This window comes from Mytilinidion resinicola (genome assembly GCF_010093595.1).
Source record: "Mytilinidion resinicola strain CBS 304.34 unplaced genomic scaffold BDZ99scaffold_2, whole genome shotgun sequence".
Classification (NCBI taxonomy): Eukaryota; Fungi; Ascomycota; class Dothideomycetes; order Mytilinidiales; family Mytilinidiaceae; genus Mytilinidion; species Mytilinidion resinicola.
In genome coordinates this window covers 896997-919930 of record NW_022985438.1, presented here as the reverse complement: position 1 = coordinate 919930, position 22934 = coordinate 896997, and the positions used below count along the sequence as shown (strand labels likewise).

At 54.5% G+C, this 22934-nt stretch overlaps 5 protein-coding genes across 5 annotated transcripts; 3 read left to right on the top strand and 2 right to left on the bottom strand.

Moving 5' to 3' along the window:
* The first annotated feature begins 23 nt into the window (after positions 1 to 23).
* BDZ99DRAFT_125523 (uncharacterized protein) lies at positions 24 to 773 on the top strand. Its single transcript, XM_033712560.1, has one exon. The coding sequence runs from the start codon at positions 125 to 127 to the stop codon at positions 593 to 595; it is 471 nt and encodes a 156-aa protein (XP_033582875.1). The 5' UTR covers positions 24 to 124; the 3' UTR covers positions 596 to 773.
* BDZ99DRAFT_505550 (uncharacterized protein) lies at positions 530 to 4711 on the bottom strand (the record flags this gene model as incomplete). The annotated part of the gene is made up of 2 exons (XM_033724118.1): positions 530 to 4493; positions 4596 to 4711. The coding sequence occupies 2 exons, from the start codon at positions 4709 to 4711 to the stop codon at positions 1007 to 1009; spliced, it is 3603 nt and encodes a 1200-aa protein (XP_033582874.1). The 3' UTR covers positions 530 to 1006.
* A 1651-nt stretch (positions 4712 to 6362) lies between these two features.
* On the bottom strand, positions 6363 to 7106 carry BDZ99DRAFT_125468 (uncharacterized protein). Its single transcript, XM_033712559.1, has one exon. It carries the CDS (start codon positions 6975 to 6977, stop codon positions 6603 to 6605), a length of 375 nt encoding a protein of 124 aa, XP_033582873.1. The 5' UTR covers positions 6978 to 7106; the 3' UTR covers positions 6363 to 6602.
* A 2533-nt stretch (positions 7107 to 9639) lies between these two features.
* Positions 9640 to 13501, top strand: BDZ99DRAFT_541912 (uncharacterized protein; the record flags this gene model as incomplete). Its single annotated transcript, XM_033726748.1, has 1 exon — positions 9640 to 13501. The coding sequence occupies one exon, from the start codon at positions 9640 to 9642 to the stop codon at positions 13117 to 13119; it is 3480 nt and encodes a 1159-aa protein (XP_033582872.1). The 3' UTR covers positions 13120 to 13501.
* A 1933-nt stretch (positions 13502 to 15434) lies between these two features.
* BDZ99DRAFT_406306 (uncharacterized protein) lies at positions 15435 to 19997 on the top strand. Its single transcript, XM_033716448.1, has 4 exons — positions 15435 to 16980; positions 17230 to 18882; positions 18958 to 19605; positions 19675 to 19997. The coding sequence occupies exons 1-4, from the start codon at positions 15492 to 15494 to the stop codon at positions 19749 to 19751; spliced, it is 3867 nt and encodes a 1288-aa protein (XP_033582871.1). The 5' UTR covers positions 15435 to 15491; the 3' UTR covers positions 19752 to 19997.
* The last annotated feature ends 2937 nt before the right edge of the window (positions 19998 to 22934 follow it).

Here is a 22934-nt window from a genome sequence, read left to right as displayed (position 1 = left end):
CAACGTATGATGTGGCGGAGAATCGAGCTTCAAAGGTCTACCTACCACACAACAGCACTCTCAAGCACCGACTATCAACGCCAGAACAGCTCGTACAGGGTCTATTACAATCATTTGTACAGGAATGGGCGCTAGGTGGAGGGCAGAAGGCTGGAGTCGAGGTATGCACAGCCTAGGATATGGGCTTGTGGTCTTGAAGCCTGAGGGATGCGCGAGTACACTGCAAGGGGATCTTGAAGAGTTCTATGCGACGGATGCGAAATCAAGGCCACTCTACCGAACCGAAGAGCTGCCCGTGGATGCAGAGCGCAAAATGAAGAGCCAGCGAGGGACGGTGGGTGTCCGGGTGAGGTTCCACGGTTGTTGTTCAGGTCGCAAATGCCTTATCGCCGATTCGCTCCTCCGCTGTCCGGCGGCGGTGAGGGCAGCAGGTGGTGGGGGCTCACGCGATCATAGTACCAGAGATTTCGACTCCTCTGTAGGTATGCATAGCAGTAATTCAGAACTGTTCACACTGAAGATCACATCAAGAACGTTTGCTAGTTTCATTATCTGTATTGGTTTGTATTTCCAACCAAAGCTTTCGATTACTTAGGAATCCAACATGGGATCCAAGCTCAAAAGCACTGCATATTATAGTACACCCAAACCGGCGATGAGCCAACAAGACCTTCTGCAATGTCGCAGTAGTTCTATGAAGCCAACGCTATTCAACCCAGTATGAATCGTCCCGTCCGATTCAATGCAACGTGACCCAACCAGAAGGCTGACTCCATTACACAGCTAGCCAACCAGGCGCCCAATTCGCCATGGTGAATGATGCCGCCCACTTTTGCTGTACATAAAGAGATTCGTTGCCGCTTCATAGCAAGTATACAAAAGACCAAAGCAGAAAAAAGAAAGGCCAGGTTAAAAGATGCTAGGGGATTAGGCAAAAAGGTTACATCGAATTTAAAAGGAAAAGGCCAGTAGAAGTTTTGTGGGAGTGGCAGGCTGTGGCAGAAGATTACGAGCGACCACTTCTGTTGGTACTGATGCTCCTGGATCTGGCGTCAACGAGCTCTGCGGCGCTCTCTAAGTGCGAACCGATGTCATAGTCTCCCTGCTGGATGCTGTCGCTGGCAATACGCTGATGGACGTAGCCGGTGCTGACAGGCCGATCACCCTGAGGATTGACAGCGGCAGGTGCTAGCAAGTTGCTGGGTGTCTGTCCCGGATCGGTGCCCTCGCTTCTGGGGTAAAGGCTCGAAGCGGCCGAATGGCCTGGCGTGCGCTCTGGCGACGGGTCCGAAGACCCAAACGGTAGACGAGGCGTTAGTATGTTCGGCTGGAGGTGTTGGTCTGCGGGCACCTGCATCGACATAGTAGGCACACCGGGAGTTCCAGGAGGGGACGCGACAACGGTGGATAGTCGTTGGGACTGCTCCAAGATGGCTCGGTCAGTTGAGGCAGTACGTCGAGAACTCTTACGAGGGATGGTTGGAGCGCGGTGGGTAGTGGTAGCACGCGACGCTTTTGAGGCTCGGGAACCAATACGACTAGGGAGTTCGATACCACCTCCAGTCTCAATCGGTTGCAACATGGGAGGAATCTCGGAGACTCGGTTCGCGTGAGAATCGAAAGGATCGTCGTCACTGTCCACACTATAGCCAGACTGATTGTCCAGAATTGACGGCTCGCGGTTGTCGACATCGCCTAGGTCCCTGCCACGCTCTTCGTGTAAGGATGGACTAGCAGCTGTACCCGCTTCAACATCAACATCAGGGCTGTCTTGGTAGGGCACGTGGCTCGTCCCCGGTTCCTCGTCCTCGCCAAGAGGCACCATTTGTGGAGGCATTCTAGTGCTCCTAACGACCTCGAAACCCTTGCCCTTCTCCTTGCGCTTCCCACCTAGCAGAGTCTTGAACCAGCCAGAGGCTGAGGAAACAGGTCCCATGGGATCCGCAGGCCCAGTCTTGAGCTTACGGGTCGGAAGAGTAGATAGAGCAGGTCCTCGAATGCCGTAGTAGAAATCCGACTCGCGAACAGTGTAGTCCGTAGTCTTCCGGTGTTCACTCAAAGTCGGGTCAGAGTCCTCTCTATGCATGCGAAGATATGCAGGGGCAATCGAGCTTCGTCCGGGCGAAAAGTTAGATGGTCCTTCTCCAGCATCGCCTTCTTCAGCCAGATCTATAGACTCCGCGTACGGTGTATTTGCCAAGTCAGCGCTAGCTGCTGAGCCTCGACTCCGGTTACCAGGTGCCAAGGGATCGATAGGGTTCGTCGGTCGGCGGGCCCGGGGTGGACGATAGTATGGGTCCATAGCCTCGATGTTTGTACCCAAAGTGGGCCGTCGAGAACCTTGAGCAGAGCTACCTCCAAGGTACGAGAAGGGAGTTGCGCCGCCTGGCGTGCCTGGTGTTGGGCTGGGTGCTCCAAACGCGTTCAGGTCGCCTCCTTGACTAAATTGATCAAAGCCAACACTCCCGCGGTGGCTGCCTGTGAGCTGCTGATTAAGCAGAATAGCGGAACTCTGAGAAAGGCTCCTTGATCGACCTCCCATAAGTTGAATTGACTTTGAATCCACTTCTGGCGAAAGCATGGCGGCCGTAGAGTTCAGACTGCTTCGCTGGTTCTTCCGATGGGTATGGCGGTTGCGTCTAGAGAGCTCTCGCATTCCGAATACTTTACTAAGTCCGCCTCTTGATTCACCGCCAGCACCTGCAAGCCTCGCAGCGACCTCAATCAAGGTTTGGAGTGAATTAAGAAAGAATCCAAAAACCAAAACGGAGGCGTGGAGGAGCAATATTATATATCCAATCCATCCTTTCGGCCCCTCCGAGATTCCTAACGTAGGTACAAACGCGACACTCAGAAGGGTAGTTGCGAGCCGTATCGTCGAGAAGAAAGTATGATACGCGTTCATTGAGGTGTTTGACTGAAACGGTCGGAAAGCGTGAAGGGTCAGAATCAGGATAACTTCGGAAATCGCGAGCATTATGACTTGAGCAATTCCTGACGGCTGTATTGCGCCGATTGCGACTCCGCGAATAGTATTTACGAGGACCGGTATGAATGCGAAGGGTGCCGCGTCATCCGAATACGTGTTATAGAGCGGACCATATGCCAAGACTGTGGGAAGATCATCGAAGAGAAATGCGCGCGGCCGGGTAGTGAAGATGAACCAAGATATCCAGGTGGCAAGGCAAGTGACAAAGATGATCAGTATGACGGCTCCAGCTACAACCGATGCTGGAGAGTGAGGCGCAACTACAAGCTGAAAGAAGGAGAGCGCCAGTATTGGGAGCAGGAAGTAGTTGAGGAGGATGCGCACAATGTTACCGCTTGTAAAGGGCAAATTCTTGCTGCGCAGATCCGACCCCTGAGTATGCGATATTCTGCGGACAAGCAAGCGCAACAGGAAGCCGAGCTGGCAAATAACGACAACAACAGCGATGAGACCCAATAGCCAAACGGTAAAGCCGGCCCAGATGTCTATTTCTTCCGTCATTCCCACGAGCTGGCCGAGACGCGAGAGCCCATACGTGCCGTTGGCAAAGTAGATTCCGTCCACAAGGCTTTCTGAACCGTTGCCATGGCTCACAAGACTCTGGTTGAACAGTAGTACCGACCAGCTTGCCTGGCTAACAACTGGCTGATAGAATCCAGGGTAGTCCAGATTGAGGCTTCCGGCAAGAACAATAAATTGAATATACTGCAGACAGTCCCCAAAACCAGGCGTGACCAGCCGCAGCAGATCTTCGTCGCGACCAAAGTTGCTCGTCCAGCGGAAAGGGTCGGACGAGCCCCATGGGCAGAAAATGGCAGCGAATATTGTTGCGATGGCAACCAATGCTAAAATGGCCGCAGGTAGGTAGGTCAACGTGTCCGAGATTGTATTTCCTAGGTCCGGAGTAATATTGGCCGAAACACAAGCCAGGTGAGGCGCGCCTTTATCTCCAGAATCAACCCGTATTGTGGTAGCGAAGGTCGTGAAGGAGTATGAGCTGAGGAAGTTGTGGCCGACAGTGTACCCTGGAAGTGAATACGGGTCGCTAGCGTTACCATCAAAAGATGGAGCTATAGGGCAAGACACGTTGATCGTCGACAAGCAGAACTGACTGCCCTTGTCGGCATATGGCGTGTAGCTGGCTACATCGAACGTCGAATAGAGGGTGGTAAGTCTAGGATTGGTCGGGCTTTCGTCCACAATCTTGCCGAAATCAGATGAGTTGTCCTTCCAAGACGGGTCATCTGGTGGAGGATACGGTCCCATGGTCGCCTGTCCAGAAACATTGCCATAGATTGTGATGTTCATGTTATAGTTCTCTGTGGAGGTATTGAACCGGGCGTCCAAGAAAAATGGCGTGAACTGAAGGTGCAAAGTTCCAGCGCCCGGGTCGCGGATAGAGGCATCCAAGCAGTTCTCGAAGTTGATGAAGACCCCAGCTGCGGGGACCGGGAAGGCAATAAGGACTATGAACGCCAGCATTGCTGCTGTTGGTGAGAAGGGCCTCGGAGCCTGTGTTCGCTGCTTCAAGATGGGTCGACGCAGAAGCCAGTGCAAGAGCCAGCCCAAGAGGTCCCGCAAGATGTAGACATTCGTGCCCGCGTACGTCACGATAGGGATCATGACATAGATCAAGATGTGTTCCAAAATATGGATGTTAGAAACGGGAACCAGACCAAGCAGCACCATGTGGATCAGGAGATGGGCAAAAGTATGGTACATGCCGGTCAGCAGAAATCCAATGACACGGTCTCCCAGCGTGAGGCCTTCATTGTCGTGGGTAGGTCCTTGGGGTGGAGGGCTGACGGAATAAACTCTGGCATCCATTGACAGGACAGGCAGCCACCCCAAGCTAGTGCCCCGGCAGCTCCAACTCAATAGACCCCAGCTAGTATTGCGGACTCTGAAGATCCCGTGCTGCCACCAGGAGAGGGACAGACGCTGCGCGGGCAGCCGACGTGGACGGCCTTGATGTGGAAACAACTCAGCAGCCGTGTTTCTTGCTCGAACTGCTGGCGCGAAAACGAGAGGGCGCCGACGGGCTTTGTCGGTCTAGACGCGCGGTGCTGTCATGACACGATTGTAATCGATGGTGGTTGAGCGAGCGTGGTGAAGGGGCGTGGTGGTGAAGCGGAGGAGGGGGGCGTCGGTGGTGGTGAAGGGCTCGTGGAAATCTCCTGGCGTTCAGCGGCGAGCGTCAGACTGCCGAGCGAGGGCACCAAAGCGAGAGAGCAGGGGTGGTGCACCTCAAAGAAGAGAAAGCTGGTGATGAAGTCGGGAGAGAGGTCGGCAAGGAGGGAGGTGAGCAGTGGCTTGGGTTTTTTCGGCGCGCAGTGTCACTCGTAGCGTGCCGCCTCTGGCGGATTTATCGTGTGGAGGTGGCTCAGGGCCGGCATGCATCAAGCATCTGGGTGTCCACATCAACCCAAACCAAGCGTGCCACCCTGCACGCCGGGTATAACAAAGCTTCGATAGCGTCATCGTTCATTGCGTTCTTCGAGAAGAAAGCAACGTTACTTGGAGCCCATACATCGCTTGCAGTGCAGCAGGCCATTAGCCCGGAGTATCTCACTGTCTCAGCAAGACAACAATGCAGTCGAATACGAACCAAAGCGCTTCTCGAGCGGCGATTACAGCAGCTCGCTAAATACGATGATACGCCGGTCGCTAGACTGTGTGTCGAGGTCTTCGGGCATCACGCCAATGGCAAAAGCAGAGATGGGCCCTCGCAGCGCCCGGACAGCAGCGATTTATCGTCATGCCGCAACATGAAACACACTTGGGGTTAGATCGCGCGTCAGATACGGGAGGGCGTCAACGTTGTGGCAGTGCTGATCGTCTCCCGACAAGCCTATTCTATTTTTACTTTCTTTCATCCCCTTCTCATTGGCTAGAATACCTCATTATTGAAACTTCCCCATTCTTTTATCGACGAGGATGACTTCGGTGAATAGGTTTTCAAAGCCATGTTGAAGACAGGATGACAGCCCATATCCAAGTGCTGACTCGTCTGCATCAATTTTTATAATGGTTTTAGGGTTGTACTGTGCATTCAAGAGCTGTAGATACCATTCCGTCGACCCCATTAGCATCAGCAGAAGAACCTCTTTCAGGAGGAAATCGAAAGTTGACATTTCGTTACATGTGGCTTTACAGGTGTCGTGAGATGCTGCTGAAGCGACTAATGAAACACCGGCCGCTCGTAACGCACATTCAGACCACGAACTCCTCGAAGCATCTTACAACTAGTGGTCCCTTAGTGCCGCACAACACAGCTGTCTCATAGCTGATAGGATGCATAGAGTACAGTCCTAGACACAAGTTTGGGCACTCTTTCTTGCCACTACTTGGGGTCCCCCTATGGACTTTCCAAACTCCAAATACGATGTAAAGGTCGAAGCAGTGGAAAGTAGGCTCCCTTTTGTCTGGCTGGACATCTGCTAGTGGGGCTACTCCTCACGTTGGCGCTGAGCGAGCAAGAGTGGAACCCGTGCAATGGTATGTCCCCGTGTCCAAGCTTATGGCCTACTACTGTAGCCTTTAGAATATAGGGGCGGCCTCGGAAATGGATGCTGTTGAGTGTAATGCATATTCACTCCATATAAGCGATTTTCTAACTTAAAAGGCACACTACCTGCGGGTCCTCTTTCTCCAGGTAGCTTAAAGTAGCTGCCCTCCTCCAAGAAGGGAGAGACGAGATGGATGTCGAGAACACGTCGACACGATGGTAATCAGACCAACGACTTCTTTTACACGTTTTCATACTATTTAGTTGCCATCGGAGCATCTGCCTTTGCATGAATATAGACGTACATTCCCTCATGTCTATTACGGCGCTTTGATTGTAAGTATGCCAGAGTAGGCTTCGCAGACGGGCCTGACTGCGTCTCGCGACGTACTCAATGCCAAAGTTGAGCAAAGTGGTAGACAGCATACCGAAGATCCCAATTCGTTTAGGCTGGGTCGAAAAGAGAACTGCCGAGGACATACTCTTTAAAGTACCGGATGAAGCCAAAGCCCGTTGGCGCAAGCTCGTTGACCCAGTGGAGAAACGCGTGTTGGGACTGATGCATTTCACGGTACGCGTTCTCCGTCGATGAGCCTATCTTTGTGTAATGAAGACACAGATCATGGGTCTCAATGATATCGCAGGAGGGAAGGCACGTATCGATCCTTCGTCGTTGAGTGCCAGGTTCTCTTTGGCTGGCGGTGTAACCATAGCATTCATTGCCTTACTTTGGGCAGGATGAAGCCACCACGCCGGCAATCTACGCAGGACTTCTTGACTCGCAGCCGCAATTCCTTTCCTCCAGCTGGGCTGGCCCGTTTCGTGCATCGAGTCCAAGGCATAAGACAAAAGCTCGTTGTCCTTAGTCATATTTTACGTCAAAGAGCTTCTTTATGTGGTGGGATAAACAGAAATGGTCAAGAGGCTAATCCTGCCCTGTTGTTTTTCAAACTACTGACAGCCTCAGGGGGTGAGCGTAGAAACTGTCGAGGCGAGTTAATCAACGCTGTGTATTAATCAGACGAATGTTCACGCACTTTCAGCACGGAAACGTCATACAACACGTCTGAATACTTTCTGGCCATTGCTCGAAAGGGACGTGCAATAGACCCTGCTATTCGCTCTCTGTTCCCAAGCAGTCATCAAAGCCGTGGGATGGTATCGAGTATGGTCGTTTCTGGTTTAACTTTCTGGTATAGCACGCTAAAGGCGGGTGACGGGCGACTACGCAGGGAGGTCGGAAATGGTGGTGGTGCGCCATTGAGAAGTTGGGAATGGATGTGCCACGCGCGCAACGCCCTGGCCATTTTTAACGTGCAAACCAAGCTGGCTAGCACGAGGCGATAGAAAAGAGACGCTTTTGCGAGATGTTTGGAGGAGTCTGTAATGTCGACACCTGACGCGTGGTCCCAAGAAGCACGTGACTCCCGAAGTTCGGCCGCACCAATGAGGAAATCCAGTGGTCACATGACATATATCCATGACTTGTGAATTCCAACGAGCGGAAGAGAAGAGTCCATGTACCGCTGCTCTGGCTCCACTCTTATTCTCTCAACACCACTGCAAGGAGTGCTCTAGCTGACTTGTCTTCATTTAGTTATAAGGTAGTTTAATATCCACTGCGTTGACCTTTACGTTGTATTTCGAGTTTCCAAAGCCTAACGGGGTACCCCAAGGAGTTGCAACGACTGGCCAGCTTATGTCTTGGTACTGTACGACTGCCTGCTGGCAGGACTAGCAATGCACGTCTTGATATAAATGTTTCAAGCACGTGAATGGGGGATACCTTGACAGTGGATTTGTGAAGGCTGATGATACATTGAAACGCCACCCATTCATGGAGCAGAAATGCCGTTGACCGGAGAGCAACCCACTGTATACGACAGAGGGGCCGAAGTACTACGCAGTTGCCCGCAGGCCCTTGAAGAGCGAGCCGTGCAGGAATCTTACGCGGTGCGCCGCTGCCTCAGCCGACCTCGGACATGGTGGCTGAGGCGTGCAACATGGCTGGCTGGATGTCTCCAGTCTTCTAGATGAATCGAACCGAGAGTAGTTCGAGCAGCTGCAACTGGCCGCTCACCGGGCGGGTGAGCCTGGGAAAGGAAGGTCGCTTCCTGCGGGGTCGGGGTGCACATGACGGCGACGATATGCACCGTGCTCCATGGCAATCACGAAACGCTGCATGCTCGCGCCCTTGGGAGGAGGATGGAATATCGCCGTCGGTCCCGCGCGGGAGGGGCCTGCGGCAAGCCCGCTCAGAGGGCAAAAAGCAAGCAGCTCTGCGAGATTGGAGAGCAGCAGCTGGGGGCCGGGCAGCATCGCCGGCGTGTGGTTGGACTGCTAGCCTGCGTCATCTACTGGCAAGCGCTCTTCTGGCCTGCTTCCATTGTCGCAACCCTGTCGTCGCAACATCGATTCGCATCTCCTCAGTCCGCCGACGACTGCGCTGCTGAGACTCTGCCTCTACTCTACATACCATCTCCTGCGCCCCGAGTCGCAGTCGCACCCTGCCACCTCACAAACTTTTCCTGTGCCTGCGGCATTGTGCTGTGTATTGCCATCTCGCTGCCGCCGTCTGCAGCCTCTCTCCCCGTACGCGCAAGCGACCTCAGCCATTCGACACCTTGCGCCGGCCCTCCAACCACCGCATTTTGGCTCCCTACTGGTCCCTTCCATCGCCGACCGAAACGATTCTCTGGTTCCGACCCGAAACGCCCTGTTTTTCTTAGCCTTAGGCATCGACGGCGGGCTGCTTGACGACTTTGCACTGCGAACTGCGCCCGGCACCTACCCGCAACCTCGGACGGCCCTTTGTCGAGTCTCGCAGGGTGCCTGCAGCTCCATCTCAAATCTTGCAGAGAGGACTATTTCAAGCGCCTGGAGACATCTGCGCAGGGTTTCCAGACTTGTACAATCGATCCGTCGGTGCGAAGGATACGCTGGACCAGCTAGTGGAACTCTGGATACCTCTTCATCGCCACTCACGGACGAGCGATGACTCTCGACCTGAGAGAGATATGAAAACCGGCATATTTAGGATTTGATTGGAGATTGGAGACTGGAGACACAGGCGTCCGTCAGCTGAAGCTTCGAGGCGCATTGTGCGTTGCTTAGCTCCTGGACCATGTTGAGCATCACCAACATGCCCCGTTCGGACCAGGCTTACTCCTTACTCGAATGCTCTTTCCAGGACGCACCCAAGTTGAAAGCCCACAAGACTCTCCCACGTAGAAGTGACGATTTTCGGACCGTCTTTCCCGCCGCCGCTCCAATCAAGGCTCAAGCTTCATTCACGGACGACGACGGCACCCCAACAGAGCTTGACGACGGATACCCTATCTTGGAACCTTCCCCGGGCGTGTTAACTAGAACAGACTCACATTTACCCCCAACACCACCTACAAATGGGCAGGGTGACACTCAACACCCAGACTTCGGGCAGCGTACGCTTGCGAATGGTACGATGCCAACCCTAATGTCCAACAAATCCTCATTTAGCACTCCGATCAACCAGCGGAGTCCGCCCACTCCTGACCCTAGCCCTCCGAGGACTACCGAGTCCCTGAGCTCTCTCGAACGGCCGCCGTTGTTTCCATACCCATCCTCTTCAAGGGCCGAATCCTTCAAAACTGCTAAAGAGGAGCAATCGACAGCGGGAGATAGTAGACTGCATCTCCCAATAGACGGTACTTCGGAACACCAGTATAATGAGCGATCTATCTCCGTAGATCAAGACGAGAGGGGATTGGGGCTGGCATTTGAGTATGAAGATGGCGATTTGACGCCGACGGCACGTAAGCCATCTTCAGAGCTTGTCGCGGACAAGAAACCTCTTGAGGATGAGGAGCAGGTCAGGGGCTTTGATGACATCCCGAATCGGGAATGGGACACAAATTTAATGAGGAATGTCACTGTCCGCAGGAAGCGCCGAGTCACGAGTCCGCCTAAACAACCACGACTGGACGCCATCGATACAACGTCAACTGGCACTGGCTCCACCGTGAGAAGGTCCTCGAGCTTGAGAGAACGTGTTGAATCAAGCAAAGAGAGCCCCCACACGCCATCCATGGAGAGATTTGCCCAAGACATCGGGTGGCCGACTGAAGTTAATCATGCACTCAATTCGCACCTGCGAGAGTCCGAGTCCCGACGACACTCTGGAATGTCCGCATCATCTACAGTGGTTGAAGCAGTGGTGATTGTTACCCCGCCCCAGCGTCGGCAGACTCTTCGTCACACTGGAAAAAATCTTGTTCGGCGTGCAGATGGCACCTCTTCCGCTGAACCCAGTCCAATTTCCAGATCAACCCGAAACTCATCAAACTCCGACGATCTTCCACTCCATCGACTAGTGCACCGGAAATCTCGAATACCAGAGAGGAAGCACATGGTCAATGGAGAGTCAGATGTGCCTGGACTAGAATCACCTTCAGCTCTCACATCATCTGGAAAGTCCCGCGGCGGGACCAGACATACAGCGCCGGTACCACACAACGATGCGCTAGCCCTTCAACCTGCAGCAGAGATATCAAAGATTGTTCCGAATCGATCAATCTCGAACCCGAAGACCAGCAGTAGTGCTCTAAGTTATCAAAAGCGAGTATTCTCTGCACCAGAAGCTACGAGAGATATTCAAACCCCTCAATCACCTCTCAGGACGTTTTTCGAAGTTACTCCGCCGGAATGCCCCAACGAAGAGACTCATTTTGTACCCAAATATAAGTATGCGAGCAGAATCGCACCAAGGAACGTGCCAATATTAGACACGACCTTTTCTTCGAGGGCTGGTCTTGGATCTCAAGATGCTTCTCCAACGTCCCCAAGGCTCAGGAGAATGAAACGCACGTCTGATCAACTCTCCAGTCCAGTTGATACACTAAAGGCGCTTCCAGCAATTCCTACAGGCCCGCAACTTCAGATGGCTGAGCTGCAACGAGAATCAGTACCGAAGCCATCCTCGCTCCCTCTCCTGGATGTTGCCAAGGCTCATCGAGGTGGCCAAGCAGAGAGCCATCATTCTCCCACTTTCGATACGACAACACAGGACATAGAGGTTCGCCGAAGCAGAAGTTCGGCAGGTGAAGCCGAACGCCGGAGAACGTCCTCGTCAGAAATGGTGCCGACGGTCAAGGAACCACAGTCCTCAGCGCCAGAGCACCCTGAGGTGAGACACCTGAACTCTACACCTAATCACTCATCGACATCCCAGGATGGCTTCCTGCATCCCGCGCTCGACAGAATACCCACAGAGGAGCTTCCTCATCCTCATCGAAGCTCCAATGGTTCATTGTTGCATCCAGATGACCGCAGAAAGATAAGCTTTGACAGATCTACAACACGCACAGAGGAGCATGCCTTGGCGCGCCACCTCTACGCTCAGTCTACACCATTTTCGCAGTTCTCAGATACGACTCCAGACGCCTTGGAAGTCAGCGAAGCCACCGCTGTCAGCATCTATCCTCACAACAATCATTCCCTGCTCGTGGTTCAGCAACTGTCGCGTTCGAACACTCTTCCTCTTACTCGCCGGGAGCTCACTCAAGATTCTGTGCACGCCTCTCGGCTGTCTGTTGATACTCACAGCTTTGAACGACAGAACACACAACCTTCACTGACCTTCCAGCCATCTACCCCAACCCAGCCTGTCGGTGTCCCGGAGCTAGGTCCTGTCGACTCTCCCCTCAAGAACCCACGAGAGGCCCCTGTACCTCCAGTGCTCAAGTTCATCCCGCCAACCCCAGTCGAAGAACTCGACCGCCAGCTCCAACCAGGCCCACCACCCCACACCAACTCCCTCCCAGTGCGCCGCCTCAGCCTCCGCCAGCGCGCCCGCCGCTACTCCGACACCCTCATCGCGCCCCTCCTCGCGCGTAACCCCAACTACAAAGCCCGCGCCGCTTCGAGCGGCACCCCGCGCCACGAGCACTTCACCGACCACGCTGTCCCCACCGTCAGCGAAGACGAGGGCGGCAACTTGCACCCCTTCTGGCGCCCGCGCGGCTTCTGGGACGGCTTCGAGGACTCGGACTCAGACTCGGACTCAGACTTTGGCGACGCGCGCCTGCCCTCGGGCGGCGACACCAGCGACGTGCACCTCGAGCAGCAGGGCGGCGGCGGCAAGCCTGGCAAGACCGGCATGCGCACGCTCGGCCGCCGCCTCACCAACGGCTTCAAAGGCTCCGGCGGCTTTCTGATCGGCAACTCGCTCAGCGTATCGCGCGCGGGGACGAATCGAAGGCGGCATTATGTCGATGTGCCCGTGCGGGCGCGCTCGCCGCCGAGCAGGGTGCGGTCGCCGCCGGTGGTGCCGAAGCTGGTGGTGCAGCGGCCGACGTTTCCGCGGAAGAATGGGGTGCGGAAGGCGGGGAGTCAGAGTACGTTGAGGAGCCAGCCGAGTTTTGAGCGGGGGAGGGGAGGCGGCGGGAGGCGGGATGAGTGGCGGAAGGGGAAGAAGATTCCGGGGATGGGGGTGCAGGTGCAGTATATTGGGTTTAGTGGGGTGAAGGAGAAGATTCGGGAAAGGAGGGAGAAGAAGTGGGAGAGGGAGAGGGAGGGGCGGAGGGAGGAGATTCGGAAGAGTATTGGCCCGAGATTTTTGGTCGAGGGGGCGAGGGTGGTGTAGGTTGATTGAGGGAAATGCGGTCCCGGTTAGTATGACTCGGATCTTTGGTTATGCGGTGGCTAGGAGGCCGTTGGTTGGATCTCGACGCCCTCCCTATTCTTTTGAACCCCTTCTTAAACGACTTCCTCCCTAGCGAGCAGTTCTTGCGCGGTGTTCCGGCGGGAGTATTTTGGAGGTTTGGATTCCTGGACCGGCTCCTAAAACCTTTCTTTTTCGATGATGGCGGATTTCTTGATGAATATCACGAGACTTACGGTATACGAGGTTTATGGCTTGCTGGTCATGCTTTTCCTTGGTTCTTTTTGGCGGGTGAATGATGGGGAGCGTAGATTGGGAGGGTGTTGTGTACTACTACTAGTTGAATGGATGGATGGGTGGTGGGAGGGAGGGAGGGGAGATGCTTGGATGAGTATATGAATGAAGAGTATGAGTTCTATCACCTTGGCATTGAGTGAGGTTGGATCTGAGTGGTGCTGGTATCACGTGCAAGTCTTATGCGAGAGGGTCTCTGATTCTCCGCTAACATGAGGCAACCCGGCACATTTTAAAGAGGAGTAGTTGAAGCATGTCAATCGGCTACAGGAAATAATTCAACCAGTTAGACCTACCACCTGTGCCATAACCTTTCGCCTCCCATCAATCTTCACACGCTTCGGCCTGGCAAATCAACACGAGTCCCCCTAAACGAGCATTCGCGAAAATTGAGTATGAACTCATTTTCAGATTTAGGGTTGCTGGTGTCACGTGCACGCAAGTCCCACTGAGGCTCTTCACTAAGCTCAGGCAACCCGCGCCTGGATAAAAGCTTAGACCAGAGCTCCGAATGAAGATTGCAAATCACATCGTAACTTCGGAAATGGACGCAGTAATTTTCGATGTACGTTGATATCACGTGCATGCCAGCACCCATCTGTGCCTGAGGCTCTTCGCCAACCCCGCATTTATCAGAGACGTCAGCATCTCAGTCGCACGAAGAAAAAAAAATAAAGGAAAAAAAGAGAGACCACGACAAGCTTCCCTGCATGCGTACACCTACATTACACCTCCGGCACCCCAACGTTCGCCCGGTGAGCAACTTGCGAAACAAACAGACTACCTATCTTCACCGATCTGCGCTGCAAGCACGCCCTGGAAACTTTCACGCAAGAGCTGATGCCAAGGCCCCGCCAGTGGCGGAAGATAAGGTGGAGTCGCGCGCGCAGATGGAATAGGCCCCACAGCTCATTGGGCACTAGGGGGCGGATAGTTGGTGGCCTGGGGGAGGGCGCGTATTTTTGGATTTCTAGGGTTAGGGCCACAGTTCGGTTGGGGAAGCGCTACCTATCCCGGCCCCGGAGCCTTATTTAGGGATGCGGCGTTGCATGTTTTGGGCGGCTGGGGATAGATGGCCTGGTCCTGTGTATGTGGGCGGGTTATATGTGGTGCTCATATGCTCTGCTGTCGCCGCTTTCTGGGGTCGTTTCGGCAGGAGGATTGCGCAACGGAGCGGGCGACGTGGCGGCGGAATGGGGTGCTTTGGGACGGGAGCGTGGGCGTGGGCCGGTGGTGGCGGGCGACGATTATTCGGCAGGGTGAGACGGCGGAGCATTGCTGAAACGCCTGCGCGCCATGGTTTGGAGAGTCTTGCCTCTGCGGCTTGATTGGCGCGTGTGGGGAGGCAAGGCGTGGCTGTTTGTATGGCATGGTGATGTGGGTATTGGGCATGAAGATGTGGGTACGTAAAGGGAGGGTGTATGCGCTGAAGATCACCTCCTTCACCGTTTCTCTGGGTGTACGTAGCTGCTGTCACCGTTCCTTTGCTGCGCGTCCCCACTCGCAGCTGGATTTCGTATCTGCACCACGGCCGCCTATTCTCATCAGCCTCGGCCGTGCTTGCCTGGGTGCGACCTCCCAGTGAGCGAGCGCCATCCGTGCCGCATTAGACATATCGCCGCCCCTCATCTGGTTAGCTGTGTGCGCTTTACGAGCTCCTCGTTTAGAGTTCGGGCACTGCTTAGATCCTCAGGGCTGGGACGTGCGACCTTGACCCACGATAACGCACCCACTTGGTGGTTAGAGACCGCCGAGCAGTCCCCCGGCGTCACCTAGTCAACTTCAACACCACGTCTCTCAACCTTCACTACCACAATTCCTCTCGCCATTAGCCTCTCTCCTCGCACGCCGCATGAGAGTCCCTAACCAGTCCCTAGAACCACCGCCCGTCCTCTCCTTCGACCCCTCCCCCGTCGCGTGCCCACCTACCTAGCCGCCACCCTCCCACACTTCACCCCTCCACCACCACCATGGCCGACGACCTCGCTAGCATCAGCAAGACAAACAAGTTCCTCAGCAAGTCGCGCTGGGGGCGCAAGATTGGCGGCGGCTCCAAGGAAATGCCCGACGACGCCCTTGCGAAGGAGGCCCAAAAGCTCCAGGCCCAGCAGGACGTCGACGACTTCCTGAAACCCTCCACCCAGAAGTCCCAGCCGCACCCGACCCTCCCCAAGCCGCGCATCGACATCGCCGCCGCGCAGAGATGGCCCAGTGCAAAAGACATCCTGTCCGCTGCTCGCTCCCCCGGCGCGGGGCTGGCGACGACACCCCTCACGAGCTCATTGCGGGGCAGTGAGAACGCGAAACCGAAGCGGGCCAAGGGCCTCTCTGTGTCCTTCGTGCGGACAGCGCCGGAGATAATTGGCCACGGCGGCGACGAGACCGAGGAGGCGTCAATCGAAATCTCGAAGCGGAAGAACAGCGCGTCGGGTGCGGCGCCAGGGCAACCAGCGGTACATCAGGACGACAGCGTGCTGGGGATGCGCACGCCGGACTTCAATGGCTGGAGGGGAGACCAGGCGCAAACTACAGGTGTCGAGAGGCCTGGGATTCCTAAGAGGTCGACTACATCACATGGAGAGATTTCCCCGCCGCTGCAGGCTAAGATGGATATGGGGAATATCACTTCGCAGGCGCAACCGCCACCACCTCCACCGCGAGGAGTGGGCCCAATGGGATTGGGAGACCGTCCGAAACCACTGCAGAGGGCTCCGACTGGATTCGGGGACGTTGATGATGGTGTTTCCAGACCGAGCTTTGATTCGACTTTTTCCAGAGACTCGGATGATTTCAATTCTTTACAGCGGGGTGCTAGCGTGCGTACGGTAGAATCGGTGGCTGAGGAAGAGGAAGAGGACGATTTCGTGCCACGGCCTATGCGGCGAACTCAAACCGGCTTTGCTAATGAGCAGGCATCTGATCAACATCCAAGCTTACCTGATTTCAATTTCGGCGATGACTCTCCTATCATGTCTAAGAAACACTTCTTGGAGAGCGAACCCTCGGACCCCAGCTCTTTCGCGGCGAGAGTCCAGCACCAGATGAGGGCCGAGGAGGGAAGGGCGTTGCATGCGGGCGTTGAGCATCCCGCCGTCGATTCTGATGGCAGACCTTCTTTGGACAGCGCGAGCTCGTACTCCAATACGACCTCGCCGGAGTCCTATCGAGCACCCCCTTTTCCTGCTGCGCAGGATCAGTTTCAGAGGCGGCCAACTAACGCCACACGGCCCTCTTACGAGCCTGCCCCTCCGCAAGTGCCGCTTCAGTCCAGACCATCGAATGCTACACGACTTTTCGAGCCAGCGCCGCCGCAAGGGCAGCTTCAGTCAAAGCCATCGAACGCCACGCGGCCTTCGTACGAGCCAGCGCCATCACAAGGGCAACTTCAGCCACGGCCATCGAACGCTGGTTCCATAAATTCGAGGGTTTCGCCCGAGCCGCGTCTGGCTGCGCAATTGGAATCGGAACCACGTCGTTCGCATGCCCGAAAGCCATCACAAGATCCTCCTATAAGGAAAGCTCTTCCTTCGCCCGAAGCCGGTAGTGAAGGTGTCGATTCATATCTTAACGGTCGTCCCGTATCCAATTCGTCGAATTATGCCACCCCCATGACCACGCCTATGGTACAAGGCTCTTCTCTCTCTCCCAAGAAGGACCAATTTAGCAATGTTCCTTCCCGCAACAACTCTCTGCGACCAGCACCCCCATCCCCTCGACGTAGCTCTCCCAATCACGCCGCTTCTCATTCGCTCTCCCATATTGAATTTACCCAGCCGTTACAGTTTCCCCAAGCCCCAGCTCCAGTCATTCAAAACACCGGACCCCAGGTTCCCCTCCATCGATCAGATACGAAAGCTCAAGGCAATGCTGCCCTAATAGACTTTGCGGATCGCGTTACCCACATGCAAGGAATCTTCCGGCTTACAGCTGAGATGGAGAAGCCGCTTTATGATGCCTCCCCTATGCAATGGTTAAGAGCTAGCATGTGGTGGTTCCTTCGAGGCCGATCTGGCATGGAAGCACTTATTCGTGGTAAACCTCGTGGCGATGCCTCCGCGGAAGCACGTCCTCAACTACTCACACAGCCTCATGTTGACCTGGCTAAGACGTGGTGGATCGTGGCCGAGGTCGTGCAGAACCATCCCGGGCTGAGGAAGTACGGCGACATGCAGATGGAATCGCAGGCTCTTGGCTCGCGTCAGGCTGGAGATACAATTATGGCTGATATCTACGATACATATGATGTTGTGCTGTCGTATTTGAAGCTGCTTCTAGCCTCGATGAAGCGACATCAAGTCATGCCGCCACGACAGTCCCTGATCCAGGGCCAAGACCAGACAATCTGGCACAAGTACCCCAATTTCTCTCTCGATGCTCAATCGATCTTATCCGCTCAAGCAATGCATCCTGCGAGCTGTATGCCACTTGGGGATACGAAAGCGGATTTTGTCTATTCGCGCATGTTTGTCACGGCTTCGCTCGCGACCGAGGAGGCAGAAACAGATCGTGTGCCCATGACCTGCGTTCTCTCCGTCATGCGCCCACACAACGATCTCTCCATCAAGATTACCGTCTGCAGCATGACCGAACTCGTCAACATAACCGTCCAGAACGACCCCAAGGCCCGTCCCACTTGGGAAGACGTCCAATGGAAGGTGAAGACCCGTGGTCTGTATGTCACTCTTCCTCGTGGCTACACCCTCAGCATAGAACTCAATGAGCAAGACTTCCGCCAGCTATGGGCTATCGTGGATCACACGAACAAGGTTGCATCCCGGCTGCGCCCTCATGGGGATGAACGTGTTGTCTACGATCAAGCTCTCCGTGACTTAAAGTACACCGACCCGACGAACCCGCAAGCCTTTCCAGCAGAACGTGTAAAGCGGTGTAGGACCATTGTGTTTGAGAAGTGTTTGAAGAGCAACGAGGGAACCGGCAAGCGGCGCCTCCACCGCGGATTCCGGATTGTTGTTGTGACGAATCCGAAGAGTAGGACCTTGAGTTGCGTCAGCCACGATGTCGGCCTGCAGAAGCCTTTGAACTTTGAATTCCTGGCGGATGCAGAAGAAGGTGGGTTCCCGGCGATGGTGCTACGGCCTGACGAGGTGGTTGACGGCAAGCCGAAGCAGTGCACCATGTTCCTTGTGTTCAATGACGGGAAGGACAGGAATCTGCTTTATGGCACGCTCACGGCCTCGAATGCAACGCCGGATGAGACGGTATTCGCGCAGGTTCCGTTGAAAAATCTCATCGTAGAAAACCTAGATCAAGCTGAAGGCTTTACGCAATCTGGCCATGCTGTGCTGCAGAGGCTTCACTGGAACGACCTCAAGGCGCTGAACATGGATCCTGAAATTAAGAATACGGATGGTGCGCAAGTTGTGCTATCAGAGAGTCTGAGAGTCGTAGCGAGGCATTCCGCGGGCGCCTTGACGGACCGCATGAACATGAGTGAGTTTGCTCTTTCTTCCCTTTCTTCGCTCCAGTGTTTCCATCTGCAGTGAAATGAGACTGACCACCATCCAGCGCCCGGCGAATTCCGCCTCCGCCTCCAAACCAGTGGCAGCGCCGAAATCATCATCCTCCGCAACCCGCAAGAAGACATGAGCGCCGCCATCGACGCCAAACACTGCGAGCCCGACATCCCCGACGAACTCGCCGAGCTGCTGCGCACCATCGCCACGGCATCCACGCTCCGAACCTACTCGTTCCACAACCTCGCCGACCTGCACACCTTCCAGACGGCCGTGACGGGCTTCTTCGTCAAGTTCGACGGCATCGCCGCCTCGTTTGCCATTGCGCGCCGCCGCATGGTGGTGCCCATCTACAAGCGGTGGGAGTCGGCGCAGGTGCGCATCCAGGTGGTGCAGCAGGACAACGTCATCCAGCTGCTGGCCTTCTTCGAGGAGTTCTCGCACGCCGACGCCATGAACTTCCAGCTCAAGAGCATGGACGTGTTCGAGAAGCACGAGAAGGGCGGCCGGTTCCTGCTGAAGCTGGTCGACGCCAAGTTTGCGCTGCCGGTCGAGGAGCGGAAAGGCGAGGGCAAGATTGGGCAGGCCGAGGGCAAGCAGGGCGGGTGGGCGGGCGCGCGGAGGAGGTTTGTGTGTCTGGATGTGGTCGAGTACCCGGGCGAGCATGATGATGTGACGGTGGGGTTTGAGAGTGCTGCCGGTATGTTGGGATTTCCCCCCACCCCCTTTTCCCCCGTTTTCGGCAGGAGAAGAAGCTAACAAGGAGCAGAGCGTGACCGCTTCGCCGAAGCCCTCCCCGCGGCGTCGCAGATTGGCCGCCAGATTACGTTCAAGCGCAAGATTTGATTTTGAGCATTTGCGTTTACATTCGTTATAGCTATTTGTGTGCTTTTCCCTACCTCCTAGCTTTTGGGGGGGGAAAGGGGGGCGTGTGTCTGATACGATACGGTTTTTCTTTGTATACCCTTTTGCTTTTTGTTTTTTTTTCTTTCGTGGCGAAAACGCGCGGGGCATTGCACATAAAGCGGGCATTTTCTGTGAGCGCTCCTCCTGAGTAGGTATCTATCTCTTCAAGGTTCCTGTCGCTGGTTTTTTTTTTGGGGGGGGGGGGGGGGAGGAGTCTGGGATCAAGGTAGGGGGGATTTGGAACGAACTGCCTCTGGGCGGGGGAGTGTGGCGTATCTGTAGGCTTAGGGCGAAATGGAACTGTGATATGCTGTGTCTGTGTTCTTTTGAGTGTTGTGATGTGGTGGTGGGGATCTGAGGAGCGTGATCTGGACGCCGAGGGGGTGGGAAATCTAGGAGATGCTGTTGGAAGACTCGCTATGGCACCTCCGTCGTCGCCTGGCTGGTGTTTGGAGGGTCGAAGCTGGAGAAATGGTGGGCGCGGCCTATTTGGCGTGGGATGCTGGGCTGGGGTGGGTCCTTGAGCTTGCTGAAAAAGGAGGTTGGATGGCATCTTTGAGAGTGGGGAGATCGGGGCATGGACGAGAGAGACACAGGGGTGGACTAACGTTGTGCAGGGCATGGGAAGGTGGTGGAGGAAGTGTGGTAGTTCTGGACGTGGATTTTGGGGTGGGATTGGGTTTGAGGGGTGGTAAGAAGCGGCGCGATCGATATGTTTGAGGTCTGAGGTTTGAATAGTACACCGCAAGCGCGGCGGATGGGATGGTACTGCAAGAGAGGCCCCTTGAGGGCGATCATAAATGGCAAGGGAAGAGTTTCCCAAGGGTCTGAGTTTAGGGCTGTGGAGCTCGTTCGGATTCGTGGTTGGTGTTGAGGCAAACCCGTGGTTCTTCAAATACTTCAAACTTCTACACTTCTGCAGCTTATTGCACGGTTCGTGTAGCACTTTACGCGTCTGCGTTCAATGCTTTCTGTTCCGGTTTGCCAAGTCTTACCATATTGAGTGATGAGGGTGGTGATGGGGGTGGAGTAGGTTAGGCGCGACAGGAGTGGGGCTTGTTCACGAATTGGTCTTACAGCTAAGCTCGTCTCACTAGGGCCCTGATAGTGGTATTCTTCATTATCCAGGGGCTTGCCAAGGAGCAGATCTGGATAATGCGCGTCACTTTGAGTATCGTGCTCCGGGAGGCGAGAATGGTAACATAAAAGGGTGACTTTTATTTCCTGAGCTCACGTAATTATTTTCTGGTATAGTCCTGAACGCTCCTTGAAGTTCCCTCGAGCCATTGTGGGTATTGGGATATCCATGGCGATTTCTGGGCTGTCTTGCCTGATCGGTGCTGTGAAGGAACGACCTGATGATGTTAGAACTATTCTTTAAAACCGCTTTACAGATCTGACTGTTCTTGGCGATCTCACAAACCGCTTTTGACGCTTCCTGGAGTTTTCTCGTATGTCACGAGTATCAGCAAAATAGTAGTACGCTTGAAAGGAGTTCTTGGCCTCCGCCTGATTGACACTTCCAAGGGATCGAATAGCCCAGCAAGAATAGCAAACTAAGAATGAGGCCCTGTGTCTACCCGACAAGGGACTTCTAAAGGCTCGGTTCCAAGGAACATAAGCATGGTGGGTTTGGGACTATTTTAGTTCATATGACCTGTAAAATAAGGATGTGAGATTAGGGCTAAGGGCGAAATGAATTAGACTTTTAAAGAAACACTGGATCAAATGAAGATGTATTGATTACCTACAGTCGTAGTTACTCGCTCTCGGAACACCTTTCGAGCAAGCAGATCTTAAGACCGGTGTTGTATCTGATATAAGTCGAGATGGAGAAGCGCAGATCAGGTGGGGATGAATCTGGTCCGAGATTGTGAATGAGCTCGATCTTGTATTCACCCAATACTCAGCTCTACATGAGCGTGTGCTAGTCGATGATAAGCACCAAGTGTTGGATCGAGTCCGAGATATCGACCACTGTCTTCGAGAGCGATTACAGTGCCGCGAGGAAGACGAAAAGCGGAATAGACGCCTTATCCCTGGGTCTGTTTCTGCCGGAAGGTAAGAAAGTTGAAGCTGTGAAGCTAATATCGACGTCCTGGAGAAAAGGAGCGATCCGACGTATGTACCTATCTATATAAAGGTGACGAAACTTCGGCTGTGTACGAAATATGAAATAAGACTTACGACGAAAGACGTCGAGAATAAGATCTGCTGCGGTAGGCTGAGAAGGGTATCCACGAATGGATATTGGAGATTGAACCGCTGTTATGAAAACATTCCATCTGCGTAAGGACATTATCATGAATTGAGTGACTGGTGTTGAGCTTTCCCTCCGTGCGTAGCTCCAGTACCGGCGAACATCTGAGTCCGCTCCACCCTCCACATAAATTCTGCCTTACCCTCAGTGCCTCACACTCCAACGGTGTAGAAACCCGACCTGCGATCCTTCTCTGATACACACCTCGACCCTTAGCACCCTGCCCTATCCCTCACAGCCCTCCCTAATCCATTTATCACCTGATCTCAAAGCTATCAATGTCACAGATATCCTGCTCCGCCTCCGACGACGCGTAGAGCCAAGCGTGGAATAAGCGAACCACCCAATCAAACCGCGCCCTCTACGGACTACATTAGCCGCAGACAAGCTTATGCACCTCCAACTTCATACGCCCTCGAAATAAGCCTTATGAGACGGATACTGTCGTTCAGCAACCCATCTGACTGGCTCGCTTGGTGGGTACAAGCACCTCCGAGCTCTCGTTGAGGCGAAGCTTGCGAAAGCTTGTTGAAACAGCGCTTAATCTGAGCTCTTGAAAGAGCTACAGGTAGGTAAGCCCGATGGAAGGGTCCAGCGGAGCGCTGCGTTTGGGATAGTCAGGGAGAAGTTTGCGAATGTCGTGATGCGGCGTCGTCATAGGCGATGAATACGAAGGCGCAGGATGTATTGGAGGACGTGTGCTCCCAGACTAACCGATTCGCAAACGCGATTTTGGAGGTTCGGGCAGTGCTGTGCGTGATGGAGAAGCCAAGCTTTTATAGTCGGAAGATATATCTACATAATGCTCCCCTCATATCTATTCCAAGCCTTCATCACAGATCCGTTCTTTCTTACATCTCCTT

What these genes read in the sequence shown, in the direction of transcription:
- BDZ99DRAFT_125523 (XM_033712560.1), top strand. Translation starts at nt 125, where the DNA reads ATGGGCGCTAGGTGGAGGGCAGAAGGCTGGAGTCGAGGTATGCACAGC.
- BDZ99DRAFT_125468 (XM_033712559.1), bottom strand. Translation starts at nt 6,977, where the DNA reads ATGTCCTCGGCAGTTCTCTTTTCGACCCAGCCTAAACGAATTGGGATC.
- BDZ99DRAFT_406306 (XM_033716448.1), top strand. Translation starts at nt 15,492, where the DNA reads ATGCCCGACGACGCCCTTGCGAAGGAGGCCCAAAAGCTCCAGGCCCAG. An exon ending in GCCCGAAGCCGGTAGTGAAG is followed by an intron (nt 16,981 to 17,229) that starts GTGTCGATTCAT and finishes CCCAAGCCCCAG; the next exon opens with CTCCAGTCATTCAAAACACC. An exon ending in GGGGTTTGAGAGTGCTGCCG is followed by an intron (nt 19,606 to 19,674) that starts GTATGTTGGGAT and finishes AACAAGGAGCAG; the next exon opens with AGCGTGACCGCTTCGCCGAA.